Below are 24,498 nucleotides of genomic sequence, written 5' to 3' on the forward strand. Positions count from 1 at the left end.
CAAAGAAGAAGGAACAAGGTCCAAAATCAGTATAAGGAAGGAAATAATAAAAATCAGAGCAGAAATAAGTGAAACAGAGACTTAAAAACAATAGAAAAAAAATCAATGAAACCAAGAACTGGTTCTATGAAAGATAAACAAAATCGACAAACCTTTAGCTACACTCACCAAGAAAAAAAGAGAGAAGGCTTTAATAAATAAAATCAGAAATGAAAGAGGAGAAATTACAACAGACACCTCAGAAATACAAAAGATTATAAGAGAATACTATGAAAAGCCAAATGCCAACAAACTGGATAATCTAGAAGAAATGGATAAATTCTTAGAATCATACAAACTTCCAAAACCGAATCAGGAAGAAATAGAGAATTTGAATAGATCAATTACTAGTAAGGAAATTGAAACAGTAATCAAAAATCTCCCACAAAATAAAAGTCCAGGACCAGAAGGATTTCCTGGTGAATTCTACCAAACATTCAAAGAAGACTTAATACCTATCATTCTCAAACTATTCCAAAAAATTGCAAAGGAGGGGAAGCTTCCTAACTCATTCTACAAAGCAAACAGTACCCTGATACCAAAACCAGACAAGGACAATACACAAAAAGAAAATTACAGGCCGATTTCACTAATGAACATTGATGCAAAAATCCTCCACAAAATACCAGCAAATCGAATACAATAATACATTAAAAAGATCATACACCATGACCAAGTGCGATTTATTCCAGGGATGCAGGGATGGTTCAACATCCACAAATCAATCAATGGGATACACAACATTAACAAAATGAGGAATAAAAATCACATGATCATCTCAACAGATGCAGAGAAAGCATTTGACAGATACAGCATCCATTTATGATAAAAACTCTGAATAAAATGGATATAGAAGGAAAATACCTCAACATAATAAAGACCATATAAGACAAACCCACAGCTAATATCATTCTCAATGGAGAAAAACTGAAAGCTAGCCCTCTAAGAACAGGAACCAGACAAGGGTGCCCACTTTCATCACTCTTATTTAACATAGTATTGGAAGTCTTAGCCAGAGTAATCAGGCAAGAAAAAGGAACAGAAGGGATCCAAATTGGAAAGGAAGAAGTGAAATTGTCACTATTTGCAGATGGCATGATTTTATGTATGGAAAACCCTAAAGAATCCACTAAAAAACTTTTAGAAGTAAATGAATATGGTAAAGTTTCAGGATACAAAATCAACATACAAAAATCAGTTGTGTTTCTATACACTAACAACAAAGTAGTAGAAAGAGAAATTAAGAATACAACCCCATTTACAATGGAAACAAAAAGAAGAAAATACCTAGGAATAAATCTAACCAAAGAGGTAAAAGATCTGTACCCTGAAAACTATAAAACATTGTTGAAAGAAACTGAAGACACAAAGAAATGGAAAGATATTCCGTGCTCTTGGATTGGAAGAATTAACACAGTAAATGTCCATGCTTCCTAAAGCAATCTACAGATTCAATGCAATCCCAATCAAAGTCCCAATGACATTTTTCACAGAAATAGAACAAACAATCCTAAAATTTATATGGAACAACAAAAGACCCCAAAAAGCCAAAGGAATCTTGAGAGAAAAGAACAAAGCTGGAGGTATCACACCCACTGATTTCAAAATATACTACAAAACTATAGTAACCAAAACAGAATGGCATTGTCACAAAAACAGACACACAGATCAATGGAACAGAATCGAGAGCCCAGAAATAAACCTGCACATCTCTGGACAGCTAATTTTCAACAAGGGGCAAGAACATACAATAGAGAAAGGAAAGTCTATTCAATAAATGGTGTTGGGAAAACTGGACAGCTACATGCAGAAGAATGAAAGTAGAGGGGCTAGCCTGGTGGCGTAGGGTTAAGTTTGCACTCTCCACTTCAGTGGCCCAGGGTTTGAGAGTTCAGATCCTGGGCATGGACCTACACATTGCTCATCGAGCCACACTGTGGTGGTGTCCCACATACAAAACAGGGGAAGATTAGCATAGATGTTAGCTCAGTGGCAATCTTCCTTAAGCAAAAAGGAAGATTGTTGACAGATGTTAGCTTGGAGCCAATCTTCCTCATCAAAAAATAAAAAAAAAGGATGAAAGTAGACCATTATCTTACATACACAAAAGTTAACTCAAAATGGATTAAAAACTTTAATGTAAGACCTGAAACCATAAAACTTCTAGAAGAAAACACAGGCAGTATGTTCTTTGACATTGGTCTTAGCAGCATATTTTCAAGTACCATGTCTGACCAGGCAAGGGAAGCAATAGAAAAAATAAATAAATGGGACTATGACAAACTAAAAAACTTCTGCACAGCAAAGGAAATTATCAACAAAACAAAAAGACAACCTAACAACTGGGAGAAAGTATTTGCAAACCATCTATCTGATAAGGGGTTAATATCCAAAATAAAGAAAGAACTCATACATCTCAACGACAGAAAAACTAACAACCCAATTAAAAAATGGGCAAAAGATCTGAACAGACATTTCTCCAAAGAAGATGTTCAGATTAACAACAGGCACATGAAAAGATGCTCAACATCATTAGCTGTCAGGGAAATGCAAATCAAAACTACAATGAGATATCACCTCACTCCCATTAGAATGGCTATAATTAACAAGACAGGAAACAGCAAATGTTGGAGAGGGTGTGGAGAGAAGGGAACCCTTGTTCACTGCTGGTGGGAGCACAACCTAGTGCAGCCACTATGGAAAACAGTATGGAGACCCCTCAAATAATTAAGAATAGATCCAACTATTCCACTGCTGGGTATTTATCCAAAGAACTTGAAAACGCAAAGGCATAAAGATACACACACCCCTATGTTCACTGCAGCATTATACACAACAGCCAAGACTTGGAAGCAACCTAGGTGCCCATCAAGGGATGAATGGATAAAGAAGATGTGGTATTTATACACAATGGAATACTACTCAGCCATGAAAAAGATGAAATCTTGCCATTTGTGACAACAGGGATGGACCTTGAGGGTATTATGCTAAGCGAAATAAGTCGGAGGGAGAAAGTCAAATACCATATGATCTCACTTATAAGTAGAAGATACAAACAACAACAAACACATAGAGACAGAGATTGGATTGGTGGTTCCCAGAGGAGAAGGGGGGAGTGGGGAGGATGAAAGGGGTGATGAGGCACATGTGTGTGGTGATGGATGGTATTTAGTCTTTGGGTGGTGAACATGATGTAATCTACACAGAAATAGAAATATATTACACTGTACACCTGAAATTTATATAATGTTATAAACCAATGTTACCACAATTTAAAAAAAAAACCTCTTTGCTTAGCAAATTTCTCATATAAATAAAACGGAAAGCTAATCTTACTTGAGAAAACAGTCCATATTTACTAATTCCTTTTTTAAAATCAAGAACCTAGAGTCTCTACTTTGCTATAAGGTATTAGACAAATGGGTATTACCATCTGCCCTTGAAAGCAATAAAACTTTACTGCCCTAAAATTAACCGGCACTCAACATCATAAAGACATCAACTTTCTCAAAATTAATTTATAAGTTTAGTTTCCAACGCTGTCTGTAACTGCAAAACCTTGGAAACTTAAATGTCCTCCAACAGGATATTAGTTACATAAACTACAGTAAAAGTATAAATACTGCCTGGGGGAGGTGCCAGAGGGAAAGAGCAGTGCGAGGTTTTTCGCTCAAGGCCAGCTCCTGGGGTCCAAACCAGATGGAGAATCAGACGATCCAGATCATTACAGTGTGGAGTTTATGGTGGGCTGGCGTCTAACTGCCAGATGCCGTGGCAACAAAGACTTAGGCTTCAGATCCTCCTGACACCAAACCCTGTTTGGGACCTAAGAGACATCTCATAAAAACCATACTATATAGATATGACTGAGAATGGAACATAAATTATATGACGCACATATTTGCAATTCTTTGACTCCCCCACCCCACAAATTGCAACTCAGCAAACTACAACACAGCCCCTGCAAACAGCAGATGGGTTTTGGTGTGTGAAGTTTACCTGCCTGCCCCTGAAGGCTTCTGGGTCTGGTAGCCAAGTTGTCTCATCCTGGATGGAGCGGCTCCACTGCTGAAAAGCTCACATTCTGCTCTCTGACCACGACCTCCCACCCTCCCAGCTCCCCCCGCCCAACCTGGTCCCTCCCACTGACCCCATCTCCAGCACCATCCGGGGGGCCAGTCTCTGGATTCTACCAACTTTTCTAGTTTATGGCCGCTTTCCTGGCCTGAGTTCCTTCTCCAGCCAGCCTTGAACCCCGCAACTGTCACTAGAACACCCCAGCCCCCAACAGAGCACCCTCCCTGGCAGGCCTCTGAAGCTAGGATTTGTCTTCTCTGCCCCACCGCTAGCGACTGTGGTTCAGGAGGTCGGGGTGGGGGGAATCCAGGACTTCATACAAACTTTAAAACTTCCTAGGAGACTCTGATACAGACGAGAAACACTACCTCAGGAAATCAAATTCTCTGGTTTAACTATATGCTGATACAGGGTTTGACATTCAAAATATTTAATAATTGTTGTGGAGCAACTGGAACTCTCATAAGCAGCTTGTGAGGGTGTAATTTGTTGCAATCACTTTGCAAAACTGTGTGGCAGCTGACCACATGCACACCCGGTGAGAGAGCAATTCCTCTCCTAAGAATACATCCAAAGAAATGGGTACACAAGTACACCAAAACACATATATGAGAAAGACTATTTTTAATAAGCCCAACCTGGAGGCAATCTAAATGTCTGTTGACAGTAAATGAATAAACTGTGGAATATTCATCCTATGACGCACTATACTGTAATCATCAAACTACCGTGACACACAATATTGGGTGAATCTCACAAATACAATGTTAAACAAAAGAAGTCAGACAGAGAGTATGTAACTTTTTACTCCATTTATATAAAATTTAGAATCTGGCAAAACAAACCTATGGTATGAGATGTGAGGACAGTAGGGAGTTTGGGGGAGAAGGAGGGGGTGGAGCTGGGGAGAGGGCATGAGAAGGGGTGATCTGGGGGGTGGTAAAACGGATGTGTTCACTTTATGACGATTCGTCAGGTCGTAGATTATGGTGCATGCTTTTCTGTATATACGTAATGCATCATTTTAAAAGTTTTATATCTGCAAGACCCAGGGAGAGGGAAAAGTACTCAGCCATGCCCCTGCTGAGGCACGATTGGAATGGGAGCCAAGGCACACCCAGTCCGTCCACATGGTGCCTGCCAGCTGAATCTCCACCCTGGATGGCCACCCAATCCATAGTGACAAGGAGACTTCTTGCTTGCACAATACATTATTTACCCAAATGCCCGGTGGATGTCTCGACCTGAATTCCCACGAGACTCAAAGTTAGAGTCTCAGAATCCAAGCCCGAAGGCTGCCCCAGCTGGAGTGTAACTGTTCCCGAGTTTAGGGCTCCACCATCCACACAAACCAGAAATATGGAGCATAGGGCATGGGTGAGGGGCCCACATGGTCCTTCCCACTTCTCCTTCATGCCCTAGGGCGAGGAGGTCCCTCATCTGTTGAAACTGTCCCGTCCTCCCTGCTCACCCTCCCCCTGCCTCGGTCCAGACTCTCATCATCTCCACCCGCGCTCTTTCCTGGGTCTTCTCCAGTCTCCTTGCCCCAACTCGTGCACCTCCCATCCTGCACAGCGACCTTCCTAACACCCAAACTCCTTAGCATGACATGACAAAATATTCTTGAGGATGATTGTAATAAGCTTACCTCTCACCTGCCTTCTCCCATCCCCACACTTTATACCCCAGAAATAATAAACCCCTTAGCAGTCCCAAACAAGCCCTGCTAGTTCACACAGGTACCCTTCCTCAGTGCTGGAAAGGTCCTGAGCATTCTTTCAACTCACATTTCCCTTTCCCGGCTGCTAGGATAACTTCTCAAAAAAACAAAAGCCTACTTCCCTAGGCGTCTAGCTTTCTAACATGCCACTCTCTCCCTTATAAAGACTGTGGTCCATCAGGTGTCACCCATGTGCCCAACCTAAGGCCCTCAGGACAACAGACACAGATACAATACATCCCTGTGCCCCCAGCTTGAGAGGCACTGATGGAAACAGAATCGTACAGATATAATTGGCGAAAACCCAGAAGCAAGGAAAAGCAAAGATGACCAGAACTCTCGGGAAATGGACCCCTGTAATCGGGTGAAGAAAATTAATTTCAGTCCTAGATTTAGATCATTCTGTGCACAGAACATAACTTGTGGTACCCACTGTGGGTAAGAGCATGGGCTCCAGAGCCAGATTGAAGAGTTTGAATGCTGGCTCTGTTACTTACCACCTGGGACCTTGGGCAAGATCCTTAACCTGTCTGTGTTTTATTTGCCTCATCTGAAAAATGGGTTGTTGTGAGAATGGAAAAAGTTAACACGTGTAAAGCACTACGACACCTTGTAAGTGCATACAAGTGTTAGCTCTTATCATGTTCATAAGGTGAAGTCAAAAAAGAAGAGTGAATGGGGCTGGCCCAGTGGTGTACTGGTTAAGTTCACGTGCTCCACTTTGGTGGCCCGAGTTTGCAGGTTCAGATCCTGGATGCAGACCTACATGCCACTCCTCAAGCCACGCTTCGGCGGCATCCCATGTACAAAATGGAGGAAGATGGACACACATGTTAGCTCAGGGACAACCTTCCTCAAGCAAAAAGAGGCAACAGATGTTAGCATAGGGCCAATATTCCTTAACAACAACAAAAAGAGTTTAAAAAGGTTCATATATCAAAAAAAAAAAACCCACTACCTATATCCATAGATGTAGGTCAGCCACAAGGCTCCACATTCCAACCCTGAAATTTTACACCATCTCTCCCCTTTATCCCAAGACAACTCAGAGATCCAGGTTCTCAGATCCCCCCAAGCCAGATGCCTAAATCTCAGTCTCCTCAGTTCCCTCTGACATGGGGCTCAAGCTGTGAAGTTTATGGAACCACACGTGGCTTCAGGACCCGTCCTGGAAAGGCTTTTTAATTGCTCTTAGGTGTCCTGCTCTCCTCTCTTAAAGGTGATTAGGACAGTGCTTCCTCACCCTGGACATGACTAATGAGAAGTGAGAGATAATTAGGTTCTCTAGGTTTCCTTAAGACTAAACAATAATATGTAATAACCTCCCTTTCTATTTATAAACAATAAAGAGACCCATTAGAGCAAATACCAGAAAAACTGTGGGCTACTGTGTTATAGTCACACTGTTTCCACCTCCCGCTGTAAGCACTGGCTGGTTACCCTTTTCCTCCCTGCAAGCCGCTTTCACAATCAACCCTTCCCACCAGGATGGGGACTCAGGTAACAACAGAAGCGGCGGTTTATTGAGAATGTAATGAATGATAAGACTCTTGCATACATTATTGTGGCTGGCAAAGAGTTGTCTCCCAAAATCCATTACCCCCCTTTTTCCACCATGGCAAGCTACATTCGACCATGTGGGTGAGGACAAGGGGAGCCGCTGCCCTAGGTGCAGAGAGGGAGCTCCATGCTGTGGAGGGTGGAGCCAGTTGGGTCCCTGGATCACCCCACGGAAAAGAACCTAACCCTGGAAGATTACTAGAAAGGGACAAATTTCCAACTGAGGGATCTCTTTGTTATAGCCCCTTAGCCAAACACCATCTAATATAACTACCTTACTTACTCCTAAAACACATGGGGAAAGAACAATGTTAGTACTTCGTAACCTCATTGGGTTACTGTGAGGATGAAATGAGAGGCTTGTGTAGTCCTTATAATAAGCATTTGCATACTATTATTACCCCCATTTTACAGATGAGGAAGTGGTAAGTAAAATGCTCCAGACCATATAGTTCATACGTGGTGGATCCAGGACTGGCACTCAGAGCTGATCTTGTAATCCCCATACTATTCCACTTCAAGAAGGACAAATGAGATAACATACAAAAGGCCTGGCTGAGTGCCGGGATTGGTACCTAATTGTGCTCTGCAGAGAGTCACAGTTGAGATAATGGCTGGGGAGACTGATGGACATCCAATGACATCCAGCTCTGCTCAGCTATGACTAGATTTGTGACTGAGCCAAGAGCCCGGGTCTTCTCCTGTGTAAAATGACAGTGATAACACCAGTCTCATAGGGCTGTGGTGACGATTAAAGGCAGTAACGTGCAGAATTTAGGATGGAGCCAAGCAGACTCAGCATTCAGTGAGCAGGCATCAGGGGAGGCCGGGGACAGCTACGGCCGCCTGCCCTCCTCCGCCCGCTCCTCTGCTTCCTTTTTGCAGACGCTGGGAATTATAACCAACATTTGTGCAACTTTCCACCTTGGAGAGCAGTACCGCATCATCCCTTGGCTCCAGCCTGGGAGGGAATGCAGGCAGGAATTATGATGATTCCCATTTTGTGGATAGGACACCAACACACAAGCTTCCCAGAATCAATTAGATGTAAGTGGCAGGCCAGGATTCAGACTTAGCTCCAAATGTCTGATCTCACGCTGCATGGCCGCAGCTGCCCCTCCTCCCAAAACGTTCCGGGTCTGACAGAGGAGCGTTTCTCCATGAATGAATGAGTGAATGAATATACTTAAAATGTTTACAATTAATTTGACAAATGAAAAGAGGGAGCCAAGTGTACAAAGGTTAAACCTCGGTCCCACCATGCTATTGCTGTGGGTCCTTGGCCTTAGCAGCCTCAGTTTCCCAATTATTAAAATAAGGATTGGGACACCTCCTTTGGAAGATCCCCTGGGCATCAAATGAAGCAGCGTGTGTAACCACCCGGAGCAGTGCGTCTGGCACATACTAGCTTTCTATAAACGGCAACAAACTCTGACTAACGGTTGTCCTGGAACAATACCTGCCAGGCAGGCACTGAGAGAGACCCTGCGGCGGGCGGGGGCGGGACAGCACAGCAGGCGTCTGGGGAAGTGAAAGAGGAGACGGTTTGGCGGACCAGAGAACCGAGCACCAGCAACAGGCGCTCCTCCACTCCTGTGACCCGGCCTCTCCAGCCAGGCCTCGCGACTCCGGCTCCCGCAGAGAGCGCGCCCCAGGTCCCACCTGCCGGGCAGCGGGCGCGCCGGCCTCGCACCCACCACTCCCGAAGCGAGCCCCATCGCCCCTCTGCTGGCTGTGCGGAGGTCCCACTTGGGTCCGAGAGGACAAGCCCAGCTGCGGGCCCGGAGTCTGGTCGCAGGTCTCCCGACTTCCCTGGGTCAGGAGGGGTGGAGAGGTTTTCGGATCTCGAGCGCAGTGCAGAACGCCACTGCCAGGCACAGAAGCAGACCCCCGGCGCCTCCACCCACGTGGCTCCCGTTCCCCCTACGCCGTCCTCCCTCCCCACGTTACCCCCACCCCCTACCTGCCGAAGTGCCCCACGTGGTCAAAAACCGGCTCCACGTTGCAAGCCCCCATGGCGCTGCCGAGCACTGCACTCCGAGGCGGGACGCGCCGAGCTCGCCGCGCGCCCGGGGCTGCGGGCACCGCGCCCCGCCCCGCCCCCGCCGCTCGGAGCCACCCGGCCCCGGCCGCCGCCCCCCCCCCCCCCCCAGCCTCTGCGTCCCCGCGCGTCCAACCGCTCGGGCCGCGCGCAGGGCTGGCCTCCGTTCCTCCCTCGATCGCTCAGCTCCTCGTCCCCCCGAGCAGCCTCCCGCGCCCTTCCCGCCGCCCCGTGCCACCCTTGACTCTCCCCGTGTCCGCTGGGGGCCGCTCTCGCAGGAAGCCCCGGCGCTTCGGGAAAGGTGGTCACCCGACTCCGAAAGGCGGGGAGGCAGAGGCCGGGGTTCGGCCTGGGGCCCCGAGAACTTCAGAAGAACGCGCTTTACAGCTGCCGCGGCGCCCCCAACTTCCGTGCCTAAGCACCTCCGGCAGTACTTGGTTCTGTCCGTTTCTGGACGCCACTCTTGACGAGCGCAAACACCACCGTCTCAGAGACGTCCAACCATTTGAGGGCCAGGACAAGGGTCTACAGGCGCAGAGCATAAGGAATGGCTTCTGAGGACCCCGAGAAGCGGCAGGATCTGGCAGGGACGCGTTAAAGATGTTACGTTCACCAAAGGGCGAAGGAACTCCCTGGGTAGAGCCTGAAGCAGAATGGTAACAACAAACTTGTGCCTGAATAGGATTTGAAAAAGAGAGGAAACGTCATCTCCCAGAGTGCTTCTCTCACCTACTTGTCACAGAGCCTGAAATAACACCGTTGAAGATTGACTTATTTTTGCTGTGTATAGTCCGCTCTAGACATTTTCTTTTGAAATGCAAATACTCCTGGAATGATTAATCCATTAGGTAATAAATAATTTGGAGTGGATTTTTTTTAATTAGCTAGATTCCTGCTGACTAGAGAGATTTAAGGTGGGAAATGCTGGGGAAGTACCAGGTTGGAAGGTGGGGGTGGGGAGGAACAGGGAGTGAGAAGCAGTTTTGCCAAGAGCTGACCCTAGGAGGAAAGGTGGGGGCCACCGCGTCCAGGCAAGACCCTATATTACTTCAAAGCGCCAAACAGTTATTACCTGGAAAAGATATGGCGAAAATTGAACTTTTATCTGCTATTCTAATTACACCAGATAGAAATGCCACAACATGGATAAAACGGACCATTTCCTTGAAAAACACAAACTACCAACACCTACTCAAGAAAAACTAGATAACCAGAATAGCCCTATATCTATTAAAGAAATTGAATGCGTAGTTAAAAACTTTTCCACAAAGAAAACCCCAGGCCCAAACATTTAAGGAAGAAATAATACTGATTCTGCGTAAACGCTTCAAGAAAATTGAAGAGTAGGGAACGCCTCCCAATTCATTCTATGGACCAGCATTATCCTGATACCAAAACCAGGCAAAGACATAAGAAACTACAGACCAATATACTTCATGAACATAGATGCAAAGATTCTTAAAATCTTAGCAAATTGAATGCATCTTTATATAAAAAGGACAATACATCATGACCAAGTGAGATTTATCCCAAGGAAGTAAAAGTGGTTTAACATTTGAAAATCAATCAACATAAATCACCATATTAACAAACAAAAAAAGAAAAATCATATGATCATCTCAGCAGATGCATTAAAAGCATTTGACAAAAACCCCACATCCTTTCATAATAAAAACACTCAACAAACGAGGAATAGAAGGTACTATGATCTGTATCTATCCGCGGGACACTTCTGACACCAAATTGTAGGGGGTTTTCTGCCACAATTCTCCCACCAACGATCAATTCTCCAACTTTCCGAACGCCAGCTGGGTGACCCACAATTTAATTCAATTCTGACACTAAGTCAGCATCAGATCCACAAGTTAAGGGCTCAGTCCCACAAGACTGTCCCCCACTTCAGATGCCAATCACAGGTCCCAGGCCTCCCATAGTTCTGATCAACTGGCTATAAATCAGAGATTCCTACCACCCCCTCCTCAGGTTCCATAATTTGCTAGATGAGCTCACGGAACTCAGGAAAACACTTTAGTTACATTTACTGGTTCATTATAAAGGATATTATAAAGGACACAGGTGAACAGCCAGATGAAGAGGTGCATAGGGCAAGGTATGGGGCAAGGGGAACGTACCTTCCATGCCCTCTCCAGACATGCCACCTTCCCAGCACATTGATGTTTTCAGCAACCCAGAAGCTCTCCCAATCCCATAGTTTAGGGGGTTTATGAAGGTTTCATTACATAGGCATGATTGATTAAATCATTTCCCATTGGGGAACTCCATCTCCAGCCCATCTCTCCTCCCCAGAGGTCAGGGGTTGAGGTTGAAATTTCCAACCCTCTAATCATGCCTCGGTCTTTCTGGAAACCAGCTCCCATTCTAAAGATATCTAGGGCCTCCGGCCAGCAGTCATCTCATTGGCATGCTCATCACTCCGGAGATTCCAAGGGCCTTAGAAGCTCTTGTGTCAGGAACGGGGACAAAGACTCAATGTGATAACAAGAAATTCACCTGTCCCCTTGCCACTCAAGAAATTACAACAGTTTTAGGAGCTCTGTGCCAGGACCTGGGAATGAAGACAAAATATATATTTCTTATTATATCACAATATTACGGAAGGGAGTTTCCTCGACCTAATAAAGAGAATCAATGAAAAGCCCATAGCTAATAGTAGTATACTTAATGGCAAAGAAACTGGATACTTTCTCAGAAGATCTGGAACACGACAAGGATGTCCAATCTCACTGCTACTATTTGGCCTTGTACTGGGAGTTCTAACCAGGGCAATAGGCAAGAAAAAAAGAAAAGAAAGGACTCCAGATTGGAAAGGAAGAAGTAAAACTGTCTTTATTCACAGATGATAAGATCGTGTATGTAGAAAATCTGATGAAGTCTACCAAAAAAATGTTATTAGAATACGTGACTTTAGCAAAGTTGCATGATACAACAATCAATTATATCTCTATATACTAGCAATGAACAACTGGAAATTGAAAATTTTTTTAAATACAGCTTTTAATTCACTAAAAATTTAAATACTTAAGGTTAAATCTAACAATTAATGTGCAAGACCTATACACTAAAAACTAGGTTTGTGTATGTATTCTGCAACTTGCTTTTTCCCCGTGAATATTTGTTTGTGAAATTCATCCATATTTATATGTGTAGCTCTAGTTCTTTTTTATTGCTACATAGTTCTCCACTGTTCCTACATACCACAATTTACTTAACCATTTTCTAATTGATGGACATGCAGATTGTATTCAGGTATTTACTACAGCAATACTACTATAAACAATTCCTTGGCATATATACTGGAGTTTTTCTAAGGTATCTACCTAGGAATGGAGTTGCTGTGTTTTAGGGTATGCACAAAAAGTTTGTTAAGTATTGCCAGCTTGCTCTCTAAAGTAGGTGTACCAATTTGCCTTCCAACCAGAAGGGTATAAATGTTCTAATTTCCCCATATCTTTGCCAATACTTGGATCATTAGCCTCTTAAACATTAGCCAGTTTGAGAGATTTGAAATGGTATTACATTGGAGTTTTAATCTGCATTACCCTAATTAGTATTGAGGTTGTACATCTTTTCATGTGTTTGCTGATGATTTGGGTATGCTCTTTGGAAAATTTCATATTCATATTTTTGCACATTTTTCTACTAGGTTCTTTTTATTTGTTTTGATTTGTAAGCGTTCTTTGCATATTCCGGATACCTATCCTTTGCCAGTTAAGTGTTACGACTAATTGTATTTTCAATCTTTATGGTGTTTTTTGATGATCAGAAGTGGTTTTTTTTATTTTAATTAAATCAATTCATAAATGTTTTCCATTATAGTTTCTGATTTTGTGTCTTGTTTTTAAAATTCTGCTTTACCATGAGGTCACAAAAATATTCTAGTATATTTTCTTCTAAAAATTTAGCCTTTCTTATTTAGGTCTTAAATCCACTGGCGTAGATTAACTAGGTTTAAGGTAAAGATCCAGTTTTGGTTTTTTCCATAGTTACAAAATTGCCCCAGTGCCATTTATTGAATACTCCATCCTTTTCTCTGCATCGTCACCTCAGTCATCTATAAAGTTTCAATTTATGTATGGATTTGTTCTGGGCTCTCTAGATCTGTTCCATTGGTCTATTTATTTTTCCCTTTGCCCATGTGTCTTAATTACAATGGTTTTATACAATCTTCTCCAATAAATATTTTACTACTACTACCCCAAAATAGATCTAAGTCACCACAATCTCCATGTTGCCAAATTCAATGGTCAATTTTCAATCTTTAATTTACTCAATCTTCGCTGTTAAAGAATAATTATTTTAAAAGTTAAAATCATGACTCACGTACACACGACTCAATGATTTTATTTTACTCATTAATTAACTAGGGAACTAATAAGATGTTACAATAAGTTCAAAGAAGAATTCGTTGAAGCCCATATCTAAAAGCAATAAGGAGTGCTAGTACAGATTTATGAATAGGCGCCAAATCGGTCTATCCACAGGGTGAATTGCATTTCACTGATTCCACCAGCGCAATTAATTGCATCCCACTGGACACAATTCATTTCTATGGACAAGAATTATTTGCATTATCAATTTTCTACAACTTACAAAATTGTAAAATAGCTCAAAGACAATGAAAAATAAAGATAACCCTAAAGGGTATTCTAGACAGATATTCTAATTTGGGGTTTTTTTGGCCCATTTCAAAGTCTTTCACAATGTTCACTGGCAACGCGTGTCAGTTTGTCCTTGAAATGTCTTCCTTGGCTTCAGTGCCGCCCCAATCTCTTGATTTTCCTCTTCCCTTGCTGCTTGCTGTATCTCAGTCTCCCAGACGTTTCCTCCTCTTCCCATTTTCTCTCAATGTTGCAGTGCCCCAGGGCTCTGAGCTCTTCTCTTCTCTTTTCACACTCTCCCTCAGGAGCATCGTGCAGTCCAAGAATTGGCAAACTACAGTCCATGGGCCGAATCTGGCCTGCCACCTGCTTTTGCAAAGAAAGTTTTGTGGGAGGACAGTCATGCTCATTCATTCATTCATATATTGTCTACGGCTGCAGGCCTGAGTCGTTGTGACAGACTGTATGGCCCAGAAAGCCTAAAATTTTTGCTATCTGGCCCTTTACAGAAAAAAATTGCCAGCCCATGATCTAGTCCTATGGCTTTTGAAACGTACATAATGACTCCTGGATTTATACACCTAAGCTGACCTCACCTCAGCACTCCAGACTTGTTAATACCACCATCTTCTCCACGCCTCCATCTCCTGTCTAAAAGCCACCCCAATCTTACCCCGGCCACCTTCAATCCTGCTCCTCTCCAGCACTTCCCCATCTCAGTAAATGGCACCACTTGCACCCAGCTGCTTTCGGCCAAAACCCTTGGTGTCTTTTTTGACTCCTCTCTTGTTTTCACACCCCACAACCATTTCCATCAGAAAATTCTGGTTGCTCTGCCTTTATGATGGAGCCTGATTCTGAACACTTCTCTCCACCCCCACGGCTAACCTCCTGGTCCAGAGCATCATGTCTTGCTTGGCTTATGCAACATCCTCCTCACTGGCCTCCTTGCTTCCTCCCTTGTTGCACACAGCAGGCAAGTGCTCCTTAAAAATATAATTCAGATCAAGACACTCCCTTGCTCAACAGCTTCCTAACACGTTTAGAATAAAATTCAAAGTCCTTACACAACCTTGGTTGCTTCTCTGACTCATCTCCTACCTCTTTCTCAACCATACTCCACTCCAGCCACACGGGCCTCCTCGCTCACCCTCTACACACCCCAGTCCCCGCACTTTACACTTGCTATTCCGTCTACCTGAAACTTCTTTTTTTTTTTCCACTTCGACTTTCTGTTTACTTTTCAACTTAAAAATATGTCCCCCCAAATAAAACAGCCACAGCAATAAAACCAAACAAACACCCTCACCCCCAAGTCTGGAACTTTTCCTGTAACTTTTTTTTCCCAGCCTTATTGACATATAACTGACATAGAACACGGTGTAAGTTTAAGGTGTACAACGTGATGATTTGATATATGTATATATTATGAAATTATTACCACAATAAAGTTAGTTTAACACATCCATCACCTCACATAATTTTTTTCTTTTGTGATGAGAACTTTTAAGATCTTCTTTCTTAGCGACTTTCAAGTAGACAGTACAGTACCGTTAACTGTAGTCACCCTGCTGCGCGTTACATGCTCATCACTTATTCATCTTATAACTGGAAGCTTGTACCCTTTGACCATCTTCACCCATCTTCTCCACCTTACCCTCTGCCCCAGGCAACCCCCAATCCACTCTGTTTCTACAGGTTCAGTTTCCTCTCCCTGTGACCTCTGTCCCCAAGGAGCCACATGGCTCATTTCCTTACTTCAGCCAGGTCGCTGTTCAAACATTGCATCTTCTGAGAAGATTTCTCTGCTTCTCCTCAAATATCAATCCTCATCACTCTCTAGCCCCTTACCAACCATCCCACCCTATTTTATTTTTCTTCAACCTGAGATAGATAGATAAATGCACAGATAGATAAGATAGATAGATACAATTGGTATCACTACTATAGAATGTAAGCTCCATGAGGGCGGGGACTTTGACATATGGTAGGTGCTCAATAAGTATGTGTGGAATGAATGAATGGACGTAATCCAAACATAGGGAATAATGAAACAAAATTTAAGCAGTTTCCTAAGAGCACCAGTCTCTCCACACACGAATGGAGAAGATTAAGGGCCTGGCTCAAACCCTACCTACCACTCAGGCACGTCTTGTGATTTTCTAAAGAGGAGCCCACTAACAACACACTTGCTTTCTTACAAATCCATTTTGTGGGTCATTTTAACACAAACACAGGGAAGACATATTTCTGCCAGCCAGTGGCAGGGGGTGGGGGGATAGAGGGTGGAGAAAGGCAAGGGCCTAAGAGAAAACAAGGTGTGTTCATCCTTCTAAATCCAGAAGGAGTAGTTAGGTGACTTAGGATCCCTGGCATGTGACTAAATATTCTGATGTCCTGTGGCCCCACAGCCAGTCTCCAGGTCTCAACCCCGATACTGGCACTGGTTGTTACAAAAAGTATGATGTTTTGCAGCGTTACCTTTGAGACGACTGGAGTGGAAATCTGGTGACTTCAAACCACCAGTCTCTGCCAAGGTCCCTAAGAAATGCCTTTAAGTGACTGTGCCATAAGCCCTGGAAGACATTCATTTGGCCCCATGTTCAGATCAAAGTCCTTAAAACTCAAAGGAGGAAATAATTGCTTCTTGGTAGGGTAACCTTGAAGGCTTCTAGAAGGATTTGACATTTGATTCAAGATTTGAAGGATAAGTAAACATTGCCAGGCAGAGGCGGGATAGGGACTGTGTTCAGGTGGAGAAAATAGCCTGACTAAAGGTCTAGATGTAAAAATCCAGGGCCTGAGGGAGGCCATAGTGTGGAGCACAGCAGCAGAGGGGACGGGAGCAGGCGTGGGTCGCACTCAGCCTGGTACCTGGGCACAGGAACTACTGGGGACACCTTCCTGAGCAGCCTTGGAAGGCACCGTTAAGTTCAAGTTCAAACTGCCCACTGGCAAATTCTATTTGTGCCATTAAAAACTGCGAGACCTCCGGCAAGGCACATTTCACCGGTGTCATTTCCCCATCAAAGTGGTTGAAAGCAACAGTTCTGCCTCATGGGGCGGTGGTGAGAATCAAACGAGCTAAGTCATGAAAAGTGCTCTAGTCATCGTTTCAGTTGCCAATAACGGCAAACCTAACTCAAAGGAGCCGAAGTAAGAAAGGGACTTTTTTGACTCACTATGGGAAAAGTCCAGAGGTAGATCTGGCTGCCTGCGTGGTGGGAAACCAATGTCATCAGGTTTCCCTTTCTCTCTCATTCCTCATCTCCTCTGCTCTCCTCTGCTTCTCTGTGTAGATTTTGATCCCAGAAGAAGACAGAAGCCCACTCTCCCACCCCTACAAGTCAAATTTCAGAAAGCTGGGGGTGGAGGTGGGGAGAGTAGAGTGCTCTGACTGGCTGGCCTGTGTCACATGTTCAGCTCTCCGCAAGAGCAGCCCAACAGGACCTCCGGAAGCAGGGACACACACCTTTACTGGAGAGGGATTCTGGTTGGGTACATAACATGTAGAAGCTTTTAACAGCATGCCTGACCCATGGTTAGATGCTTAATAAGAGCTAATGCTATGAAGATAGGACAAGAAGTTGATACGTGAGGGCCAACGTGCTTGGAGCCTTGAATTCTAGACTAAAACTATCAAGCTTTGGTTAATAGGCAGTGGGGAGCCACTGAAAACTTTGCCCAATGCGGTGAACAAAGTATGTGTTTTAGGAAGATTGATCTGATGACGGGGTGTGACAGAGGTGGGAGGAGGGTAGAGAAGTTGGTGGTAGGACTCTCAGCTGGGAGGTGATATATTTGGAGATCAGTGTTCAGGATCCAGGGTAAAGAGATAATAGTAGAAACGAATGAAGGGGATTCCCATTCAAATGGCAGAGAAGGAAGAATGGCAGGCACTGGCAACTGGCTGCCTGGGGAGGGCACGGAAATGTAAGGAGGTGAGGAGTATTTAAGGTCACAAGCCTGGGTGACTAAGAGGATGGTGGCCTGGCCATGCCCGTTCCTCTCTTTCCTCCCTATTTTCATCTTCTGTTTCTGGGATGATGCAAGTTTCTCTCATCCAAGACAGCACAGTCTTTCTCTGGTGAATCTCACTCGAACACCCACCCTGGGTGCTACCTGCAGCAGCTGTGAAAGGATTGGTTCACAAATAAATGTAATATGTTAAGAAAGATTCAGGTGAATAAAACGTTTTCCCTCTCAGCATAAAAGAAAAGCAAACAGCGGATTTGCAGAATGTGCAAAAGATTTGGAATAACTGCTGTAAGTCTCTTCTAAGAGCGTGAAATGAATAAAAGCTTTGGCTAGGAACCTTGAATGTCATCATATACCGGTGTTAGAAATGTAAAGAGTATAGCAGAAGATGGATTTCATCTGCTTCAGGAGAGAGGTGTGAAGTGTGTGTGTGTGTGTGTGTGTGTGTGTATTTACAGGTCTGTGAGTGAGCTGACGGAGAACAACTGACACCCCGGAAGCAGCTGCATGTCACAGTGATACTGACCAAGGTAGTTGAAAAATGAGGAGCAAGTCTGAGGAAGGAAAGAGAGAGATTTTCCTACTTCTGCTTCTGAAGTGTGTTTCTGATGGGGTTGGGATTCTAAGAGGAGGGTTGCAGAATGAGGTACACAGAAACCATCTGGAAGCAACCTGCCCCTGTTCCAGGGAGCCCTCACCCACAGCAACAGCTTCCCCACGCAGTCGCCATGATGGATTTCTTTTTTTAAGCAGTGATGAAAATTTGCCTTGTCTTTCACGTCCGTGACTTGAGTGTTTACTGAGTCTTATGAAAACTTCACGAGGGATTCCAGTCCCTTACTCCATAGTATGGGAAGTAAAACTAAGTCTAAAACAACTGAAGAAGTTATGGCATGGCCTGTTACTGTCCGCCACTTTTCGTCTTCTTCCATAATATAATGCCCTGAAAAAAGACCACACGGACAGCAGCACCTCACATAAAATAGAGGAAGATAGGCACAGATGTTAGCTCAGGGACAATCTTCCTCCCAAAATAAAAAACAATAAACACCACTCAGGGGATAGCAGAGTAGCCAGTGAGGAACCTATGTTCTCGACAGTCTAGCACAAACCCAAATAAGGCAAGGACAAACGATGTTATCCAAAAGGAAGTGAAAGACCCCTCTGCCCAAAAGTTTCTCTCTGCCCGTCTGCTATAGACAACTGACACAGCGCCCTAGGTGTCCGGCTTTAAGAATGAAGTCTTTTGCCTTGAAAGCACTGGCCCTCTCTTTCCTTATACCAAACACTCACCCGTCCTTCCTAGTTCAGCTTCAGCGATGCGCCCCTCTTGTGAAGCTTGCCATGATCCCCGCCCCCAACTCTCTTTCTTGCCTCCATCTGTCTCTCCAGCAGGGAATGACCATGCAGCTCTCTAAGCACTCATCTTCTCCAGCCCCAAGAGGACAGGGGCCTCATCTTTTCAAGGTTGCATCCCCAGCACCATACCCCGCAGTAGGTGCTCAATAGATGAAGGAATGAGTGTGACGTCATGGAAGAGTCATTGAACTTGGAGTTAAGTGATCTTGCTGAACAGGCTTCTTGGCTGCTGAGCTTGGGGAAGAGACACAACTCTTTTGAGCCTTAGTTTCCTCATCTGACAAGTAAGAAAAACAACCCCCCCACCCTTCCCACCCATCGCAAGTTTGCCATGTGAGATGAGGTACTTTAAAAACCTTTCAGCCGGAGCAGAGCCCCGAAGGAAGGAAACCTGAGGACACACTGGTCCAGCCCACTCATTTTACAGATGATGAAACTGATCCTCAGATGTTTCTTTTTCATTAAAAGTTACCCTCCCTAGACCCAGGCCAGTCGGAGCTTGCTCTTGGAATCTGACCTGGAAGCAGGAATCTAATAAGTTTGTTTCTTCAGAAGTTAATAATGGATGTTGAGAGTGTGAGAGTACCTCTCCTAGAAATGTTTGCACTTCACTTAAGAGATACACCATCGCGGGGTTTCTTTCAGGTCTTCGAGCAGACTAGTAGAGACGTATTTTGGCTGGGACAGTTTCCAATCTTTCCCAATTTGCATGATATAAATGGTTGTCACTCTATGTATACTATGTCTTGCACTGATTACTGGAGAAAAACTACATTACCGTTGATCTCCCACAAGTGCCCCATGCCCCAAAGTCTGGAGGATTCACCTTTTTTAATTATGAAAACTGGAATGCTCAGACGCCCTGAAGTCGCAAAAGCAGTAAACATCTTCAGAGGGATGAGAAAATAATCATGACACATTGGCAAGAATCTTCATATAGATGTGAGGAAACCTGAGGCCCAGCACTGACCCCAGCAAGTTATGTGAACTTGGCTACCTCAGGCTTTCTGAGCATTTCCCTCTCTCCAGTATTTTAATACCCTTTAGCGAGTGCGCGCATGCGCGCACGTGTGTGTATGTGTGTAGATCAAAATTCAGAAGGTACTGCAATATTATAGGAAATATATATTTTGTCTTTGTGTCCCCCTCCAATCCACTTCTTGGCACAGAGGGCCTAAAACCCTTGGAATTTCCTGAGTGAGGAGTGGGTCTTTGTTATTCATAACAAGCCCCTTCCAACCATATCTGAGTTTATGCTAATGCAGTGACTGTTTTTGGTCCTCTTGATGGCTTCAGGATAGGGGTTGGTCTCCCGAAAGACCAAGCCTTCATTAGAGGGTTGGAATTTTCAGCCCACCCCCAACCTCTGGGGAGAGGGGAGGGCTAGAGATTGAGCTCTGTCACCAATGGCCAGTGATTTGATCAACTATGCCTAGGTAATGAAACCTCCATAGAAATCCCTAAACATGGTTTGGAGAGCTTCCAGGTTGGTGAACACAACTGAGTGCTGGGAGGGTGGTGCACCCCAACTCCACAAGGACAGATGTTTTTGTACTCAGAACCCTTCTGGACCTCACCCATGTGCCCCTTCATCTGACTGTTCATTTGCATCCTTTATAATAAATAGGTAAATGTTTTCCTGAGTTCTGTGAGCCATTTCAGCAAATTATCAAACCTGAGGAAGGGGTCGAGGGAACTCCCAATTTATAGCTGGTTGGTCAGAAGTATGGGTGGCCCAGGACTTGTGACCGGCATCTGAAGTGGGGACAGTCTTGTGGGACTGAGCCCCTTAACTTATGGCGTATGACACTAACTCCAAGTAGACAATGTTGGAATTGAATTGTTGAACACCCAGTTGGTGCTAGAAAATTGGAAAATTACAGAGGTATAAAGAGCAAACAGCGAAAAATCACCTTTACAGCCATATCTCCTACCTCTTTTTTTCCCCTCCCTGTTCCCAGAGGCAACTGCTATTATCAGTTACTTAGTATTATAGATTGAATTGTGTCCCCACCAGAAAAAATCATGTGTTGAAACCCTAACCTCCAATGTGATAGTAGTTAGAGGTGGAGCCCTTGGGAGGTAATTAAGTTTCCATGAGGTCCTGAAGGTGGGGCCCTCATATAGGGATTAGTGCGCTTATAAGAAGAGACACCAGAAAGTTTGCTCTCTCTCCACCATGTGAGGACACAGCAAGAAGACAGCCATCTTCAAGCCATAGAGAGAGCTCTCGCCAGAACTTGACATGCTGACACCCTGACCCCAGACTTCCAGCCTCCAGAACTGTGAGAAAATAAATTTCTGTTATTTAAGCCCCCCAGACTATGATATTTTATCACAGACCAAGCTAAGATGCTTGGGTATCCTTTCAGAATATTTTATGCATAAACAAGCAAAAATAAACATTTATATTAGTTTCCTTCCTTTTTTCACACAAATGGTTCTGTACCTTGCCATACTGTATCTTGGAAGATAGTCCAAGTCGTTACATTTTTTTAAATAGCTGCATTATTTTTCCATTGTATGAATGTACACAGTTCATTTAACCAAACTTGTATTGCTGGACATTTTGATTGCTTCCAATCTTTTGCAATTTCAAATAATGCTACAATTAATAACTTCACACATATGTCATTTGCACATAGGAGAGCTATGGTGCTGAACTAGGCTCATTTTGCCCACTGCACAGTATGCTAATCACCGAGACAAATTTTACAGTGGAGAAAGAGTTTATTCACAAGGCAGCCAAGCGAGGAGAGGAGAGAACAAGTCTCAGATCCACGTCCCTGAAGATGGGGATTAGGGATATTTATGGTACAAAGTGGCAGGGTGGCTGAAGTGTGAGCTTAGATGATTGGAGGGAAGGTGAAGTGAGGTAGTAGATGATCGGCACAGGTGTAGTCAAGCTTCATGGCTCTTCCTAGGACACATGCTCACACAAAGGTGGCATTAGCATGAGCTGAGGGTAGAGTTTTTGGCTCCCTGATGTCAAAGAGTCCACCCATCAGGCATTCACACAGTGCCATTGATGAGTTGGTGGTCTCAACTGGCCTGAACTGGACAAGGTGTTGACTCTCAGTTCCTGAAAAACAACTTAATCATCCGCTACCACGGTGACCCAAGCTTCAGAGATGTTATCTATAAGGAACCTGGTGGGAGTCTGATAATATATTGCTTATATACATGACTTTTAAGAATCATCATTAATGGCTATCTGGACACCGGTTTCAGCTATTGGTTGGCTAAATTCCTAGAAATGAATTGCTGGGTGGAAGTATATTTATATCTATAATCTTGATAAATATTGCCAAATTCCCCTTCGTAGTCATTGTGCCAATTCACACTCCATTTAGTATGTGTAATAATGTTTATTTTTCCCTCACTTTCACCTACACAGTTTGTTAGCAAACTTATGAGACTTGCCAAATTGACATGTAAAATGCTACTTCTTTATAGTTTTTCTTTTCTTCAAAAGGAATGGATAGTTTTTCTTTTATCAAATACCTTCTTAGTACCTACTGGAAAGATGATATTAATTTTCTCCTATCATGATAAATTTCCTAATATCAAATAGTCCTTGCATTCCTGGAATTCTTAATTGTTAATGTTATTATTCTTTTAATGCGTTACTGAAGTCTATTTGCTAACATTTATGTTGGATTATTGCATTAATAGTCATAAGTGAGATGACTCTATGGTTTTCTTGCGCAATAATTGTTGCACATTATTATCAATGTTATGTCGCCTATATAAAATAATTTGGATACTTTTTTCTCTTCCTATACCCTGGAACAGCTTAAATAACATTAGAGTCATCTTTATCTTTCATAAAATTCCTCTTTTTTGATGATTCCTTGCTTTACTAACTTTTTCAGTTAATCAACTATCTGCTGGTCACAAGTACCTCAGACAAAACTATTTTTATTATTTCTAAATTGTATGAACATACATTACCCTTATAACCACAAGGACATTAAAATGAGGAAATAATCATAGAAAGGTGCAAGTATCTACATTCAAAAATTTTAAATACAGTATTATTTATAATAGCAAAAAAGGAAGCAACTTGTGGGCTTAATGTTCACAGGGGACTGCTTAAATTATGGTGTTTTCTATATAATAAAATACTATGCAGCTATTGAAAATAGTGTTTTGTATGGGAGAATGGGACTTCTATTTTTTTCTACACTCCTGAATTGTCTAAAGTTTTTACACTAGAAAATTGTTACTTCTATAATCAATAATATATAAATTTAAAGTGAAAATCAAAGTGATGGTGTGGTTGCATATTTGTTAACATGGACAGATGTCCACAGTAGATAGTAATGCATGTTTCAGAGCAATAGGACCCCATTTTTGTAACATGTGTTTCTATAGTTACAGAAAAGTTTAGAAGTGATTTTCTTGGGCTCTTGGGATTTTCGATGTTATTTATTTTTTGTTTGCGTTTATTCTTCAGTTTTTCTAGGGTGATTATAAACTATTTAGATGGATGGATGGATGGGCAGATAGATACATAAATGGATGAAATGCCTTATTTCAGGATTAATTAAGAATATTTACAGAATTGACTGGATGAAAGGTCAGGAATGCTAGTTGGCTCCAGTCCCCCCAAATAAGAAGTCTCCTAGTACAAACCACTGGTGAAAAGAAAAAAGTATTCTCTAGGGCCCCTCCATACTTCCGGCCAGGGATTGGAAAGCGAGAACCCACCATCTGGCTGGGCTGCCTCGTACCATAACTCTGAGTTTCCAGGCCTGGGGTGGGGCAGGGAGAAAAGAGGTGTCTTTAGGGACAAAAAAATATATAGACCTCATCCTACATAAGGCCACAGACCTTAAATGTCCTCCATCTTCAAGGGAAGAGTCGGCTAAATGTGTAAGTGCTATAAACCAGAGGCTTTAAGTGTGGTCCCCGACCAGCAGCACCAGCATCACCTGGGGACTTGGTAGAAATGGAGAGTCTCAGGCCCCTCCCTAGACTAGCTGAACCAGAGGCTCTGGGGGTGGGACCCAGCAATCTGTGCTTAATCAGACCCCAGGTGATTCTGAGGCCTACGAACACTTCTACAAATATCCCCAATCCAAGATGGTTTCTGAGGCAGG

The 24,498-nt window shown here is 43.5% G+C and overlaps 1 protein-coding gene across 1 annotated transcript in view; it reads right to left on the bottom strand.

Moving 5' to 3' along the window:
• The window catches only part of SLC22A16 (solute carrier family 22 member 16), a 47,779-nt gene extending 38,282 nt beyond the window's left edge, over positions 1-9,497 (bottom strand). Inside the window, exon 1 of the mRNA XM_070556813.1 lies at positions 9,360-9,497. Within this exon, the coding sequence (XP_070412914.1) occupies positions 9,360-9,412 (53 nt within the window). The 5' untranslated portion in view covers positions 9,413-9,497. The remainder of the gene's footprint in view (positions 1-9,359) is intronic.
• Positions 9,498-24,498: the final 15,001 nt, after the last annotated feature.

This window comes from Equus przewalskii, chromosome 9 (genome assembly GCF_037783145.1).
Source record: "Equus przewalskii isolate Varuska chromosome 9, EquPr2, whole genome shotgun sequence".
Classification (NCBI taxonomy): Eukaryota; Metazoa; Chordata; class Mammalia; order Perissodactyla; family Equidae; genus Equus; species Equus przewalskii.